This window comes from Actinia tenebrosa, unplaced genomic scaffold, assembly GCF_029948245.1.
Source record: "Actinia tenebrosa isolate PJP-AT-01 unplaced genomic scaffold, QUT_ActTen_1.0 PGA_scaffold2__45_contigs__length_23673736, whole genome shotgun sequence".
NCBI classification, from domain to species: Eukaryota; Metazoa; Cnidaria; class Anthozoa; order Actiniaria; family Actiniidae; genus Actinia; species Actinia tenebrosa.
The window spans coordinates 7,538,197-7,553,992 of NW_028292579.1; the positions used below are offsets into that span (position 1 = coordinate 7,538,197).

At 39.1% G+C, this 15,796-nt stretch overlaps 1 protein-coding gene, 1 long non-coding RNA gene and 1 pseudogene across 2 annotated transcripts; 1 reads left to right on the plus strand and 2 right to left on the minus strand.

Annotated features, from left to right (window-relative positions):
* Window positions 1–642: 642 nt before the first annotated feature.
* Window positions 643–15,423, minus strand: LOC116299828 (uncharacterized). The gene is made up of 15 exons (XM_089034355.1): window positions 15,174–15,423; window positions 14,803–14,927; window positions 14,458–14,523; window positions 8,773–8,830; window positions 7,932–8,009; window positions 7,354–7,454; window positions 6,408–6,507; window positions 5,739–5,807; window positions 5,173–5,262; window positions 4,532–4,586; window positions 3,908–4,026; window positions 3,196–3,276; window positions 2,660–2,706; window positions 2,028–2,095; window positions 643–1,461 (listed from the first exon to the last, which is right to left on the minus strand). The coding sequence occupies exons 1-15, from the start codon at window positions 15,252–15,254 to the stop codon at window positions 1,256–1,258; spliced, it is 1,344 nt and encodes a 447-aa protein (XP_088890481.1). The 5' UTR covers window positions 15,255–15,423; the 3' UTR covers window positions 643–1,255.
* On the plus strand, window positions 4,083–7,305 carry LOC148909126 (uncharacterized). The gene is made up of 3 exons (XR_016120501.1): window positions 4,083–4,189; window positions 6,561–6,636; window positions 6,940–7,305. It is a non-coding gene; the product is annotated as an uncharacterized LOC148909126 (long non-coding RNA).
* On the minus strand, window positions 9,541–11,287 carry LOC148909127 (uncharacterized; annotated as a pseudogene).
* Window positions 15,424–15,796: the final 373 nt, after the last annotated feature.

Below are 15,796 nucleotides of genomic sequence, written 5' to 3' on the forward strand. Positions count from 1 at the left end.
CCCTTTGCAGTTAACGGTCACGTGTCTGTACTGACAAGCAAATTTATTTATTTTAAATTGGTGATTCTTTTTAGCTACTTGTAAAGAAGTGAATGAAATGTGTAACCAGTGTGTCACGAAATGCAGGTTGTAGAAATTTTGTTTGCTCACAAGTATATTTTACCCATGGGAATCAAGATGTTCATTCATTTGCTCTCAGTGAAGTAATCAGCACGTGATTACTGAGCTGCAAAGGGCCTATTATGAAAAATGGACACATACTAGTCTTTTCGCAGCCGTCATTAGTTTCGGTTCCAGATGATCCTCTCGGGCCCTCCCCACTGCGAAGGAAACTAAAACAAAGTTATTACATTCTGTTTTTTGTTAGAGGAGCTAGAAGAGAAAGCAGGAGAAGAAAAGGAGAAAAGAAAAGAAGACAAAAAGGAAAGAAAAAGTAAAAAAAAAAAAAAAAAAAAGGAAAAAAGAAGAGGGAATACCGCTGGTTACAGTAACAGTATACAACAACCACATGTGAACCAATCACAACGCACGCTTCTACTTATCTAGACTACCTGAAATGCATGGTGCTTGGAGTGTCATGGTCATGGTCACGGTCACGAGACGGCTCGTTCTCCATAACTTTATTTAAAATAATACAATTCATTTATGTTTATAAGAATTTCATTTATTGATTGATTACATGGTGATAAATAATGCATTATTTTACAACTCTGACAAGCAGTCCATGACTAAAGTAGGATTCTTGGTTCGGTGTTGAAATGTAAAAAATAATAATATGAGTCCAATTCAATGTGCATTACGTTTGACTTTCTCTGCAACGCCTATAAAAAAGCTAGAAGAATACGATGCAACTCAAACAAACAGGCGTATAAACAACAATTTCGAAATGGGAAAAAACATTTCGCCCGATGTGAAAGGTCTACTGAAAACAAAACACCATTCAGCCGGTGTGTGCAAATAATTTTAACAAATTGAAACCCAATAAATACGCTAAAGCCCCGTTTACACTGGCGATTTTTGCGGCGATTTTTGTGGCAATTTTCGGAAATATGAAATCCTTTGTCTCATCCTTCAAAAGAGACATTCGTCTAGGAAAATCTTGGTATCCTGAAAAAAACTTTACAAGTAAATTGCTTACCATTATTTATTATGGACAAAATCGCAAAAAATTCGCAGCAAAAATCGCAAAAAAGATCGCTAGTGTAAACGGGGCTTAAGGAAAACAAACGATTTTTTCCTTTTTGTCTATCGTTTTCTAACCAGCCAACGACTTCTTTTCATTCTGACCCAGTCTCTTCAGGTGACCGATGTGCGCGCCAAGAGCCTTAGTGAATGTAGGAATGTAGTTGTAACGTAGGTTGAATTCTTCGCAGGTCTTGCGTACTATAGGCGTGATCTGAGGATAATGGACCTGGCTTATGCTAGGGAACAGATGATGGGTGGTTTGATGGTTCAGAGCACCTGGTATGTAATAGATACATTATGAATTACGCATTATACCACTTACATGGTACGACATGCGGCTAACGAGAGCGGTTTTCGTATAAGTGGAAAACGCACCGCGGTACTGACTTAAAGCACGTACACGGTACGACATGCCGTAACATTGAAATGGCTTACTAGAGCGGTATATTTATGAGTTTGAAACATACGGTACTGACTTAAAGAACGTACACGTTACGACATGCCTTAACATTGAAATGGCTTGTTATTGTTAATCAGTAATAACGCGTAGTAACGGTTACGGTAAGACACGGCACGCCTACAGTACGACTATGAATTTGCCGTATCGTTTTACACTCATACGAAAATTACTCTGTCAAACCATTTGCCACAACACTGAGCAAACAAAATAAGCGATTTTTAGGACCCTTCATTGACGTTTTAAAAACAAGATGATGACTCGCGGTCAAGGTTTAGTTAACACTACACTCTGAATCCCCAGTCACCCCTCCCTAGGCCTCAGAAAAAAACGCACTTCCGCTAAAACCACACAGGTTCGAATGTTAAATGTAAAGGGATATTACCAGTAAATGTGTTCCAGAACCAGTTATCAGTTGCATAATCGAGCGTGGTAAGGATCTGGAGTTCCGCCCTAAAAAAGACAATTCACAAAAATTAGTTATATATTTCAATTTATGGGACAATTTCTCCGTGTATTTTGTGTATATCTTTGTATATAGAGATTTAAAATCATGGACGTCAATCATATGGAAAATGACCGGGCACAAGAAGCAGTTCTATGAAGATTTTTCTTTCTATTTTCCGCGGAGTTTGTTGTCCAAAGTTCTGATTGTTTCAGTTGGAGGTTAAATAATTAAGAACATTCTTTCGTTTTATATTATTTATATTAACGGTTTTTGTGGGCACTTGAACCCTAAAATACGGCACGACTTAATAGCGTAAAGCTCTGTAGCTCCTAGATCTGGGTCATAGAGGTGGATTTTTTATTTATTCTCTTGTCTTTCTTTTTTGAGGGTTCAAAAACGTCCCTAATTCCTCCACTAATTTTATAGTTCCGACATTTGAAGAAAGATTCTTTATCTCACGTGATCCACATAATGTATGTCTTCGTATCTTGCAGGTTTTAGCAAAAAACGAGATTTTATTATTGTGGTAAATATTTTGAGATCATATAAATGATTGTATAAATTCTTACCAGTCTTGATTAATACGATTGTCTTTGTCAGGCTGAGGCCAATCGACCTATCAAATAAAGAAAAGGATTTTCTAATCAAATACTTTATAATTCATGGTAGGTAATTCGATATAAATAGTTCAGTTGCATTTGTATTACCAGGTGATCTCGTTTTGACAGCCCATCAAAAACCAGCCAATCACCGCGCAGGACGAAATCTGATCAGGCGGTCCATCGAAAAAAACATGGCGACCGAAGTCAGAAAAAAATTATTCTGAATCTTTGCTTCCCTAGCTACGTTATGGACTAGCAATACAGTTAAAATTCTACCTATTCTTATAACGAATACCTATGGGTCAAATGGTGCGTTGTGGTTTCAATTCTTTTATGAAGTTTTCGTGAAATGATAGCTCTTTGTTCGCCGATAAGAACTGAAACTAGGATCGCCTGATCAACTACAACAATCCTTTGCGCACGTTCACCGAGATCACCTGGAAGGTGATTGTACAAAGAACAAAGCGCACAATCATTGTATCATTATTCAGATAGTTACTTACTTCACTAACAACATGAGAAATCTGGAAAATTAGCGCCAGCCAGTAGCTTGCCACTGCATCACTTAGGACGTTAAGTAGAATCTGCATGAAAAATTTTGGTCAAGTTCTTCTGGAGGTTAAGAAGGTGCTCGCCATAAGCCCTGCTGCCCCACTTTTGATGTGATGCGCAATGTTACAGGAAAGGTTGCTACGTGTGACATCCCTCTACAAACCCTGTTACCTACCTGTGATGTGATGCGCAATGTTACAGGAAAGGTTGCTACGTGTGACATCCCTCTACAAACCCTGTTACCTACCTGTGATGTGATGCGCAATGTTACAGGAAAGGTTGCTACGTGTGACATCCCTCTACAAACCCTGTTACCTACCTGTGATGTGATGCGCAATGTTACAGTTGAGGTGGCTACATGTGACATCCCTCTACAAACCCTGTTACCCACCTGTGATGTAGTGCGCAATGTTACAGTTAAGGTGGCTACATGTGACATCCCTATACAAACCCTGTTACCCACCTGTGATGTGGTGTGCAATGTTACAGGAAAGGTTGCTACGTGTGACATCCCTATACAAACCCTGTTACCCACCTGTGATGTGGTGTGCAATGTTACAGGAAAGGTTGTTACGTGTGACATCCCTCAGTACTTCAATTTTTTCATAATATCATAACCAATGTCATATTGACTGTTTCACAGAGGTAAATGACTATCCTTACCACTTGCTTTAATGGTAAAAAGAAAGCAGGAATGATCAGTTTATACGTCAGGAAGAATAGCTTTCCAGCATAGAAAAGCACTAGAGTTGACGTCGGGAGCTTGTTCATAGGCATCGTACCTGAAAACATTTATATGGTTACATTTTTCTCAGGTACCGATGCGGATGCATTCAACACGACAAGTGATATTACATCTCATCTATTGATGAGACATGACAGACACCATCCCTTGGTTATTCTATTGGGAGTTTGTACTAAAAGCCTTTTTACGATAATATTAAGGTAACTTAGTGTTATAATGCTTTGTTCGTCCGCTGATCCTTTCATTATTCTCTTTTCGACCCCCCCCCCCCCCACTGCCACTACTACTACCACTACCACTACCACTGCCACGACCACTGCCACTGTCACTACCACTACCACCTACCACTACCATTACCACTACCACTGCCACTGCCACGACCACTGCCACTACCACCTACCACTACCATTACCATTACCATTACCATTACCACTACCACTACCACTACCACCTACCACTACCACTACCACTACCACCTACCACCACTGCCACTGCCACTTGGATAAACATACTATGAAACTAGATGCTTCAAAGCCACTTACTGTTGCGTTGTTTTATTACCACGAAAAAGTCTTGTAATCTCGTTTTTAAAGAAAGCTATCAGGATAAATTGAATGGACTTATTAACAGTGCATTATAGCAAACATGATAATTATAATGAGATATAACTAGCTAAAAACTAGTGTGAGCTGCGTCGGTGTTTCTAATGAAACAGTAATGATGAAAAAGTAAATTATACACCGTGAAAAGATGAAAAAACTTACTGACGTTTCGGACGCTAGTCCTTCGTCGGAGTAAAAGAGCATACACCGTGAAAAGATGAAAAAACTTACTGACGTTTCGGACGCTAGTCCGACGAAGGACTAGCGTCCGAAACGTCAGTAAGTTTTTTCATCTTTTCACGGTGTATAATTTACTTTTTCATCATTACTGATAATTATAATGACGAGGATGAGGATAGTAACATGGCAGTGCTTTTAAAACTGCACGATAACGATGTAGGCATTACTCAAACCCCACCCTCACCTCCCATACGTGCATCATTTTGCGACTTCTTTTCCTTCAACCCCCCCTCCCCCCCGTCCTCAAAAAAGAGAGTAGCCTAGCCTCTCCACCATTTTGACAATTTCTACTTTTCTAAATGAAAGCTTGATAAATATTGATTAATGATAGTCCTGCTTACCACACCGTAGATCAGGGGCGCGTAGATATGTTGATAGAAATACGGTGGAACCCACGTTTGAGTATCCTTGATACGACGAATATCTGGATGCTATAGACAGAACAAAATAAATTCATCTATGACAGCTATGAGATTTGAGATGATTTTCTCCGGTTTTCCTCCCTCCGGAAAACCTAGCACGCCAAATTCTAATTCAATCTGTGAGTTAGCCGTGACTAAGATCAGCCCATAGGTTGTTTAAAGGTTCAATCTGTGAGATTGAATTTGATTTGTGGTTTATCCATTTCCTGACTTAGATCAGCCAAGAGGTTGTTTCAGAATTTGATCTGTGATTTAGCCATGCCCTGACTCAGATCAGCCAAGAGATTGTTTCAGGGTTGGCAGTGGCAATTCGTACGGATATATAAATAGTGTGGGACTTTTGCTAGTCGGCAAACGGTTACCGTACGAATAGCCACTGCGTTCAGGAATTGATCTGTGATTTAGCCATGCCCTAACCCAGACACTCAGATCAGCAAAAAGGTTGTTTCAGGGTATCGATAAGGTTTTTTTAAAAGAAGTCATACCTTTTCAGTAGTCGCGATGTCTGGATCCGCGCCATCAACATTAGTGTATGGATGGTGGCCAAAAGTGTGCTACAAAAACGAAACACGAGAAATGATACTGAGATTTCCACGGAGTCGCAAAGCCCCAAAATCTAATGCGTTCCAGAATTCATTCCTGGAATCGTTAGTGCGGAATCACCAGCTGACCGCAAGTATTCAAAAATGACTTTTTTTGTGGCTGACAGTGTTTGGCCAACATTTGGAGCAGATAATGAGATTCAAAGACTTTAATCAGCTGATTGAAACTCATCAATTAAATGAATAAAGGGATAAACTTGCTGTCTGCCAGCTAGTTTCGCTCAGTGATACACATTAAATTTGAATGGGATGCTCTAATTTTTACCAGGACTTTCTTGGTGTAGAAAGCTGTATAGACCCCTTGCAGTACTTTGGAATGCAGCTCAATCTGGGGGACAAAACAATAGGTTCCAAATCTGAGGGGATTGGAATTCTTTTGCTTTGTCCTCCCAGATCGAGCTGCTTTGACATCACATGCAAGACTCTATTGTATTCTGGGTTAGGTTTTTTGTTTTGCAGGGTATTGTTAAGCTCAAATTCTTTATCCTTGGCTATAGTTTTATAGTCTTCACACATCAGGTGCCTTGCAACACCAAGAAATGACTAATTTACCTGTAAAATCCAGACATAGTACGAGCAGCCGAGCATGAAGTTGTGCGCTCCCATGCCAAGCGTCTTCCACACCCATGGGGAGTGCGTCACAGCAAAATGACTGGAAAAAGTCAAAATTAACTTGGTGTTAATTTACCATTGAATTAACATTAGATTTGATATCATGAAAAACAAAACACGCAAGGACAGGGACGCTGCTAAACGATGACAATAATGATGCGCAAAGGAAGTAAGTAACAATGGACGATTAGGTTCACAGATAGAATCAGAATCAGAAACATGTGCATGGTTAGTGATTACGATCTAAAAGGGAAGTGGCAATGAATGACTACAGTAGGTTCACCGATTATGGGATCGTGTGCAAAGCATAATTTGATTAGAGTGTATGCCATATATTCGTGAAAAACTTTGTAAGAAATTGCGCAAATTTGCGCAAATTAGTAAGTTCAGTAGACCTCAGTAGGCCGTAGACCAACAAAACTTTGCACTAATTTGTACAATGTTGTTAGTTAACTTTTTCACGGATTTATAGGCAATAATTACAAGACCCAACTTCATTGAACACCAAAATTCGATGCAAAGCAGCGACGCAGACAGATGATTACAAGAATCAGAATTTAGTGATTGACTGGAACCATGCGCAAAGCAAAGACGTGAGGACTCCACTTCAAGAATTTCTGCGCAAGGCATGTGATGCAGATAAAATGGAAACTAGAATCATGCACAACAAAACTGTGTGGTCCAACATGCGCAAACTCTATGCCATGAAGATTTGCGTTCATGGGTACTGGAATGCTGTTGAAAGCCAAATCCATTGAAAGACTAGGTAATTTAATTACTGGAATCACGTATAAGAGAATGCAATTAAAGTGTGGGGTTTATAAGCGATAGAAACATGCGCAAGACTTGAAGTAACAAAGAAGACTACTCACAGCGTGGACCTTACCTAGAATCATGAACAATAGTCATGGCAATAAGTGCACCAAACCAGCCCATAACAATAGCAGACAAGCAAGACAATAGCAAGTGATTAGCCAGCCATGTTAACTATGACAACAAGAATAAAAGAACACTTTAAGTGTAGCTGAAGGAAGGTTCACCTAACATAACAAGAGCAGGAGTGTTTCCACATTTTAAGCCCGGCAGCCTGGCATAGAGCATTAGAACTCCAAAGCAGTGATCGAGTAGCTCCAATGTAAGATGTCTCACATAATCCAGATGACATCTATATCATGTATTGTTTGATGCAATGGTATGAAACAACATATTCACAGCACGATGTGCAAAAGTATGACCACATTTTATGTATTTGCATACTCCTATGCACAGATTTTTGGCTATCAAACAAGATCTTGCATGCCTTATTTGGTCAAATCACCCAGCTTTGCATCGAAATGTGTTGGTTTAACCTATGAAACCTCGTGCATAGAGGTATGCAAATACATCAAGTGTGGTCACACCTTTGCGCATTACACTGTAACCAGTAGAGTAATTACATGGTTGCATTAAACCAATCATATTTACCTGTGCATACCATATGGTAATAAGGATTGCTGGAAAAAGAATGAATCTTAACCAAAGCCAACCTGGATCCTTGGGATCCTAAATCAGACAAGACAAAATAGATTATCTCAATCTACAGCAGTATACAGGGTAATTACTCCTATTCATCCTGGACAATGAGGGATGGAAGACTCTTGTGGTAATAGTTTACAGAGAATACCCTGCTTTACACAGGATAAGTAACCATAGGTGGATATAATGTTTATAAACATTGCCATTATAATGTTAATGTGCCATCCATGTTGACAATAGGATTTGTCACTTTGCAACCTATCCCCACCCTCCTTAGCAATCTTCCACCCCTTGTCTCTTAGCCTATTATACTTCCCTCAGTGCATTCCATTCTCCCCTCTCTCCCTTACTCTCAATCTGTCTTTCTCATTTCCCCTAACATTTCCTTCCACCCATTCTTCCTATTCCTTCCCCCATCACTTTCCTAATTCCATTCTCCCCTCCCAACCCTTCCCTTCTTTCCTCCTAATCTGTCCTTCCCATTTCCCCTAATCTTTCCTCCCACCCATTCCTCTAATCCCTTTCCTCATTCCATTCTCCCATCCCTCCTTAATTTCCTCCCAATCTGTGCGTCCCATTTACCCTAACCTCTCCTCCCACCTATTCCTCTGATCCCCTTAACCATCCCTTTAGTAATTCCATTCTCCCCTCCCTACTTTTCTCCCGATCTGTCCTTCTCATTTCTCCTAATCTCTCTTCCCATCCATTCTTTTGATCTCTTCCACCAATCCCTTCAATCTTTTTTATGATCCCATCCCCCTCCCCCTTACTAGTACAATACTTGACTCACCTTCTTGTTGTCTTTAAAGTATTTCTGCACTCTTTCTCTTGCAGTCTTGAAAAAAAGTCTGAAGAAATATTATTACACATAGTAGTCTAGAAGCTAAGTCTGAAAAGAGGCTTATTTTTCAAGTTGGCTGCACCCCATGGGTGGCCAAGGTTTCTTGGTATCATTTTAAAGCTTGAAGCCTGTAGATTACGAATCTGCTTGTCGCCACTTGAAAAAAGTGTCCAAACAGCTTGGCGACCTGGCCTAAAGTACATACTTTCTATTTCACAATATTTTCGTTATTCTTCATTTTCTTGACGTTTTTCACGTTTCACACACAAATTTTCGATAAAAACTGCTTCGATGTGTTTATTATATGCTAAGCTAATGCACACATATGAAAAAACGAGGACATTTTCAGGAAATGTGGAATTATTAGCATATTTGGGCCATTAATCACGATTTTCGATTCATTGAGTGGCAAAAGTTTTTTTAAAATAATCTTAAACGTCGTTAAAATCGCATTTTTCTTATAAAGACCTTAGTTTGACCTTATCTGATTAGTTTTCAGAGATAAATGACAAATATTTTTAATATTAGCTATAGAAAAGACAATTTCCGTACTATTCGTCAAACCGGAAGTTGATAGCTAAACTACTTCCGGTTTACGTTTTTCAAGATTTCTTGAATAAAATCGGAAAATAACTCATTGCAGACTCTGGTAGTCTTTTATTTATAACAAATTAACACTCTTATAGATGTTTACTACTTGTGTGTACTCTTTTCAAGTAGTAAACAGGTAAGAATCAATTCAATTAGAGAAAAATAAAAGTTTTGTTTCAACGATGATTGATTTTAAATCATCTTAATTGACAAACGTTAGTCGTCATCATCATCATCTTGGCCGCTGTTGTCTTCTTCATCATCCTCATCAGGATTTTCCCATGCATTGTGGAGATTCTCACATTGATCAGCACACATGCATGCATCTGTGCACGATATGCCATTTCTCTGACAAGTACAGTGGCCAGTTGAACATTTTCCAGTGCATCCACACATTATCAAATCAAGAAGTGCTGCTAGTGCAGGAGGAAGTGACATCCATTTTAATGCGAGGCTTTCTTCTTGAATGATCCATCCGTGGTTCTCAGGTGATGGGACATTGGGATTTGCAACTAATGCCCGTCGCCAAACAGCAGCTTGGTAGTTTGCCCGCATCGTATGATGCTTCAACGCATCTTGACAAGGTGGTAGACAATGTGACTGTGATTGTTTGCTTGCAAACATTTGGTAACGACAACTATTAACTCTGGAAAGTTCTGGGTAACCATAAATGTGACAAACAAATCTTTCACAGTGAGAAAAAAGAGCATCATCGGCTTCAAACGATCTCCCAAGCATTGACATGGTTTGACAGTCTGCTTCATTGATTCTGCATTGCTTCAGTGGCGCCTTCTTTCCTTTGCCCGAGAAAGAGCTAACGGAGTCACAGCCGGTAAATGCGTGTAAACCAGGTAGAGCATTGCAAAGCAAAGGGCCAGCTTCTTCTGATATGGCAGAGACATCGAGATATACAACTCTGGTCTTCTCTTTTTTCATAAGTAGAAGGCGTGCAGGGATTTGGTTACTGAAATGACAAGCAAGGATTGCCACATCTGTATCTTGCGACTTGATTATGACGGTGTTTTCTCCACTGTCTGCAGCATGCTTTGGCATGTAGAAGCAGCTTCGTGTCAGCTTCTTCGTGGTTGCTGCATATAATGTTGGAATTTCCTCACACAAAACTTTATCATCAGCTATACAGAAAGACGGAAGCACTTCAGCTCAACAGCAAAGAATAGGTGGCGGTTGCCAATCAAACGCTTGTACCTGTCTTGAGACCATTCCTTCAAGATGAATTGCACCAATTCAATTTTGTTCTCGCCGCTGCTCAGATATTTTCTCCATTGCTTTGGACATTTCTGACCACTTCCTGAGATCTTAATTTTAACCATGCCTTCATTTGCTCGCTTTTCTCTTTCGGGGTTTTTTATAGAGACTTCGGGATATCTGTCCGTTACAAAATCTACTCGTCTTGCTAGACTTGTATGAGGGACAGCAAGATGGAACACTTTAAGGGCAAGCTCTTCAAATGTGTCAGGAATGGGTTTCAGAGACTGAAGAATAGCCATCCCGTCAATAATCATTGCCGAGGTCGGTGGGACGTCTTCAACTGGCTGAATGTCCTTAGTCAGAATTTCAAGCAGCTTTGACTTGCCAGTTTTGGCGAGTGAGCCATCAGCGGAAGCAAGGGACCAGGGCAGAGGACCAAGAGAGTATTGAAAAACATCAGAAAGATCCATGGATCTTCTCTGGGCGATTACCAGAAGCCGAGCAAAAAGATCTCTGTCTGCTTTGATCATGGTGTCCTTGCCAGCGATCTTTACTTTAGATAACTTTGACGAAGAAAAGTTGGCAAGCTTCAACTTCTTTAGTGGACCATGGAAAGGTACTTCATTAGTCAGCAACCTCGTCCTAAAGAAGGATTCCATGGCTTCTTCGCCTTGTTGATGTGCAGTTAGCAGGTCATTCTCAATCTGTGTAGTCGCTGTTCATCCAGATGCCAGGTGATACAGCTCTACTTCATCTGTTGGTTCGAATGGGTTCACCCAGTTGTTGATGGTCGCCAGTACTTTCTGAACTTCTTTCTCGTCGGCTGTCATTCTGCTCTTACCCATCTCCTTCTTTGCAGCATCTCCATCAGTTTGTTGTAGTCCTGCCATCTCTCGGCAAGCTTGGGTGATAGCTGCGCGTTTGTGGGATGTAAGGAGCCATCGTTGTACAGCACCCTTATTGACACTGAATCCTATGATACCGCCCTTGGTCTTTGTGTCTCGATTGACAGTCTGTTCGATCGTCTGGTCCACAGGTACTTGACTGAATGGGCTTCCACTGCTTCTTTGGACGACGAACGCGCCAGCTTGAAACGCGCTCAGAACCGCTGGATGATTTTCTTCTAATGACTGCATATCCAGGAGGTAAACGGATAGATATCGAGAATAGTTGACCCGGTCATATGCAAACATCCACGGTATCATATCACGGATGCAGGTGAGATACAATTTCCAATCACCCTCTCTTATTGAGCGGATAAAGCGTAAGAGAAGACTGACCATTTCGATGTATGAAAACCAGAATTTGGCCATTTTGGTAGTAGCTGGTGATTTGCTGAAATCTTTAAACTTTGCGTGGAGCTTCTCAAGGTCCGTTGTCTCGTACAGCCTACGATATAATACAATGTAATACGATAAATGCTATTACTAAAACATGGGATGTGGAACTACTAAATTTGTTTTTTCACCTCTGGATCGTGGAGCTTGATAATTCTCTTTGAACGCTCATCGTAGCTGTGGTCACAGTTTGCTTGAATGACTTTACTTCTTGGTCATCTTTCATAGTGTCAACAAACGATTGCCAATTCAGACGCAACAAAGCTTCCATAACAATCTGAAAACAAGAATTGTAACGAGTGAATATACAAAGAGAGAACAAGCAGCTAGAAAAAACTAAGCATCTACCTTATGTGTTCGCAGTGCCCTATTATAATGTTTTCCTTGGAGAACGCCATTCACAGAGCCACTGCCTACCAATCTAGACTCGATCAGCAGATCCTGCAGGCCACTCTCTCCAAATCGCTTTCCCAATACAGCAAGGAACGTGCAAATGATATGAAAACTTCCCATGCGTAACACAACGCTCCGGAACTCTTCTTTCTGCTTCCATATAACTTCTAAAGCTTTCGCATATATGGCTTGGTCTACAACGACGACAGTATCGTGAAGTCCAAGTTGTGCCGCCATTTCGACGGATTTCTTGAGTAAGGTATATACTGTTGATAGATCTGTGGGCGATGCATCAATGAGCTGACAGTAATCAACTACACTCTTCGGTGGGATTTCGTTCATGCATGCGTGCCACTGCATTAAATCCACGCCATGCTGGAACTGAAGGCTCATTTAGACACAGGAAGACCAATCAAAACAACATCTGCAGCACTTGAGATTTTATTTTCCATTTGTTTTTTTAATTTTGCATTATTTTAAAGATATATATAATGATTTACATTGATTTCAAGCATAAATTTATAAATCTCAGCTCCTCTTTATACACAGACAGTTAGTACTTCTCCTTCCATAAATATGTTCTATTCTTACCTATTTATTACTTGAAAAGAGTACACACGAGTAGTAAACATCTATGAGAGTGTTAATTTGTTATAAATAAAAGACTACCAGAGTCTGCAATGAGTTATTTTCCGATTTTATTCAAGAAATCTTGAAAAACGTAAACCGGAAGTAGTTTAGCTATCAACTTCCGGTTTGACGAATAGTACGGAAATTGTCTTTTCTATAGCTAATATTAAAAATATTTGTTATTTCTCTCTGCAAACTAATCAGATAAGGTCAAACTAAGGTCTTTATGAGAAAAATGCGTGTTTAGCGACGTTTAAAATTATTTTAAAAAAACTTTTGCCACTCAATGAATCGAAAATCGTGATTAATGGCCCAAATATGCTAATAATTCCACATTTCCTGAAAATGTCCTCGTTTTTTCATATGTGTGCATTAGCTTAGCATATAATAAGCACATCGAAGCAGTTTTTACCGAAAATTTGTGTTTGAAACGTGAAAAACGTCAAGAAAATGAAGAATAACGAAAATATTGTGAAATAGAAAGTATGTACTTTAGGCCAGGTCGCCAAGCTGTTTGGACACTTTTTTCAAGTGGCGACAAGCAGATTCGTAATCTACAGGCTTCAAGCTTTAAAATGATACCAAGAAACCTTGGCCACCCATGGGGTGCAGCCAACTTGAAAAATTCTGGGTTTAGCTTCTAGACTATAGGTATATAAAAGGTAAACCAGCACAACTAATACCATTAATAATTGACCTGCTATAAAAAGAGTTGCAACATGTATATAAAATAGACTAGGTTTGTTTTCAGCTACGAGATTGCCGTTCGCACCGAAACCATCATGGTTGGAAATCAAGCCTAATATCTCTATAGCTGCTGGAATTTCCAATTTAAGACCTCAGATTGGACAAGGGCTATAGAAATTAAGTTCTTCTGGAACTATAATTTGGTTGTTATGTGGCCGGGTAGCCTGTATATGTGGGTCCCGCAAGGGGACTGGGGCGGCCACGAGGGCTACCTGGTGTGAGAGAGGTGCGAAGAGCCGCCATGTTGTAATATTGTTGATAAGTGTTTATGTAATAAAAGTACATTAAGTGGAAATACCTGGGCCACAATTATTTCATAGAGAAAAAAACTTTTCCCCTTCAAATTGTTATACTCATTTTCATGATTACATGCCCCAGACAAAGAGGAATATTTTTCAAAGGATTGGGTATTTGGCTTCTGTCAATGACATTTTCTACAGTTTTGAATTAATGATTTATTTGAATGACAGATGCCACAGTAACATAATATTATATAGGTGTGTTTACTGCAGTGAGCGAGGGGTCCCCCTATCTCCATTACAAAAGACACGGTGGCCATGTTGTTTGATATAACAAAAGAATTCATTGACAATTGTTTTCCCATTTTTTAAAAAGAATTTTCAATAATTCTTTTGTTAAATTCAACCAAGATGGCAGCTATGACATAATATATCATGTGCAAGCAAACAAAGAATATCACCCAACAAATAATAAAACAACCACTCACCCTGTTTCAGGATAAGTTGGATACTGACTTGATATCAATTCCCCTACATAATACTTCTCTAAGACTCTGAAAAAGAGCATTAACAAATAAACATCCTAGACAGTTTTATAAATATTCATGAGCTCCAAGTTGACAGATCATACGATATTTTAAAAATATTTCCGGCTAAATTATTTATAGTTTAAAAATACATTTATAGAATATTTCAACTGCTTATATTTTTAATATTTGTTTATAATATTACTGGTAGAGGTTTGTGATTCTTTTTGTGTTTATTTCGAAAAGTCTTTAGCTAATTGCTTATGCTAATTAAGTGATCATAAAATGTCATGTTATGCAACTTACCTAGGCGCATTTTCACTTAACGCGTGGTACGACTCAAAAACCATAGTTATGTCCTTTCCAGCTGCCATTAATAGCACGTCTCTTCCACCTGGATGACGTTCAATGAACTGACTCACATCATAAACCTTAAAATCGTCAAGAAATGATATTATGATATTCAACAGTCGTATTCTAATTAAAATTATTGGTGCTTTCGTGCCTTTCTTGTCTTTGCTGAAATTACAAGTTATTTTTCACATTTAAATATTTCAAGAGATAAATATTATAGACTTGTGTCTCCTAGTAATGTATGGGAGCAATCAGGCCATATAATTTGACTGAGTATATCTTAAATTGACTAGAGAGAATGTTCAGTAACCATAACAGCCCACCTTTCCGCGTACTGCTACTAATGCATCTTGATGTGTGTTGTGTTGACCCAGCTCTTTCCATGTGAAGGTTTTCTTAGTCATGTTGGTTTAACAAGGTTTAAATTAAGGGATGATTTGTTTCTTGGTGTTTGTAATCCTGCTGCCCGGCTAAGTGCTGAAGGTGTGCTTTACTGAAGCAATCCAAGTCCTTGCAGATAAATATAGATCTTTTGCATAATGCTTAGTACAGGTAACAGTAGTAGCTTGGTTCGTTGTCATGCGTGACCTGATGATCCAAAGTACGCGTTTTACTAGCGTTATTTCTCTTGAAAAAAAAAATGGTATTCCTTGATGAAGAAGCAATGAAACGATATGTTTAGGAAAAATTATGAATATAGAAAATTTTAACAAATGAATTAAAATTATACATGAAACATCATATTCTTCTACATATCATCATCATTTTTGTATTTTTTCCTTACGACTCTCTCCTTCAGTATTTACTGCACCTTGTCAAATAGCATATCTTCGCTTAGAATTCATTGATCAAGGTTTATGAATAATTATATGACAAGAATATTCCATGTCTAACTATATGGATCCATTTCTGATGTAATCCGCAGTCCTTTTCTAACTCTGCCATT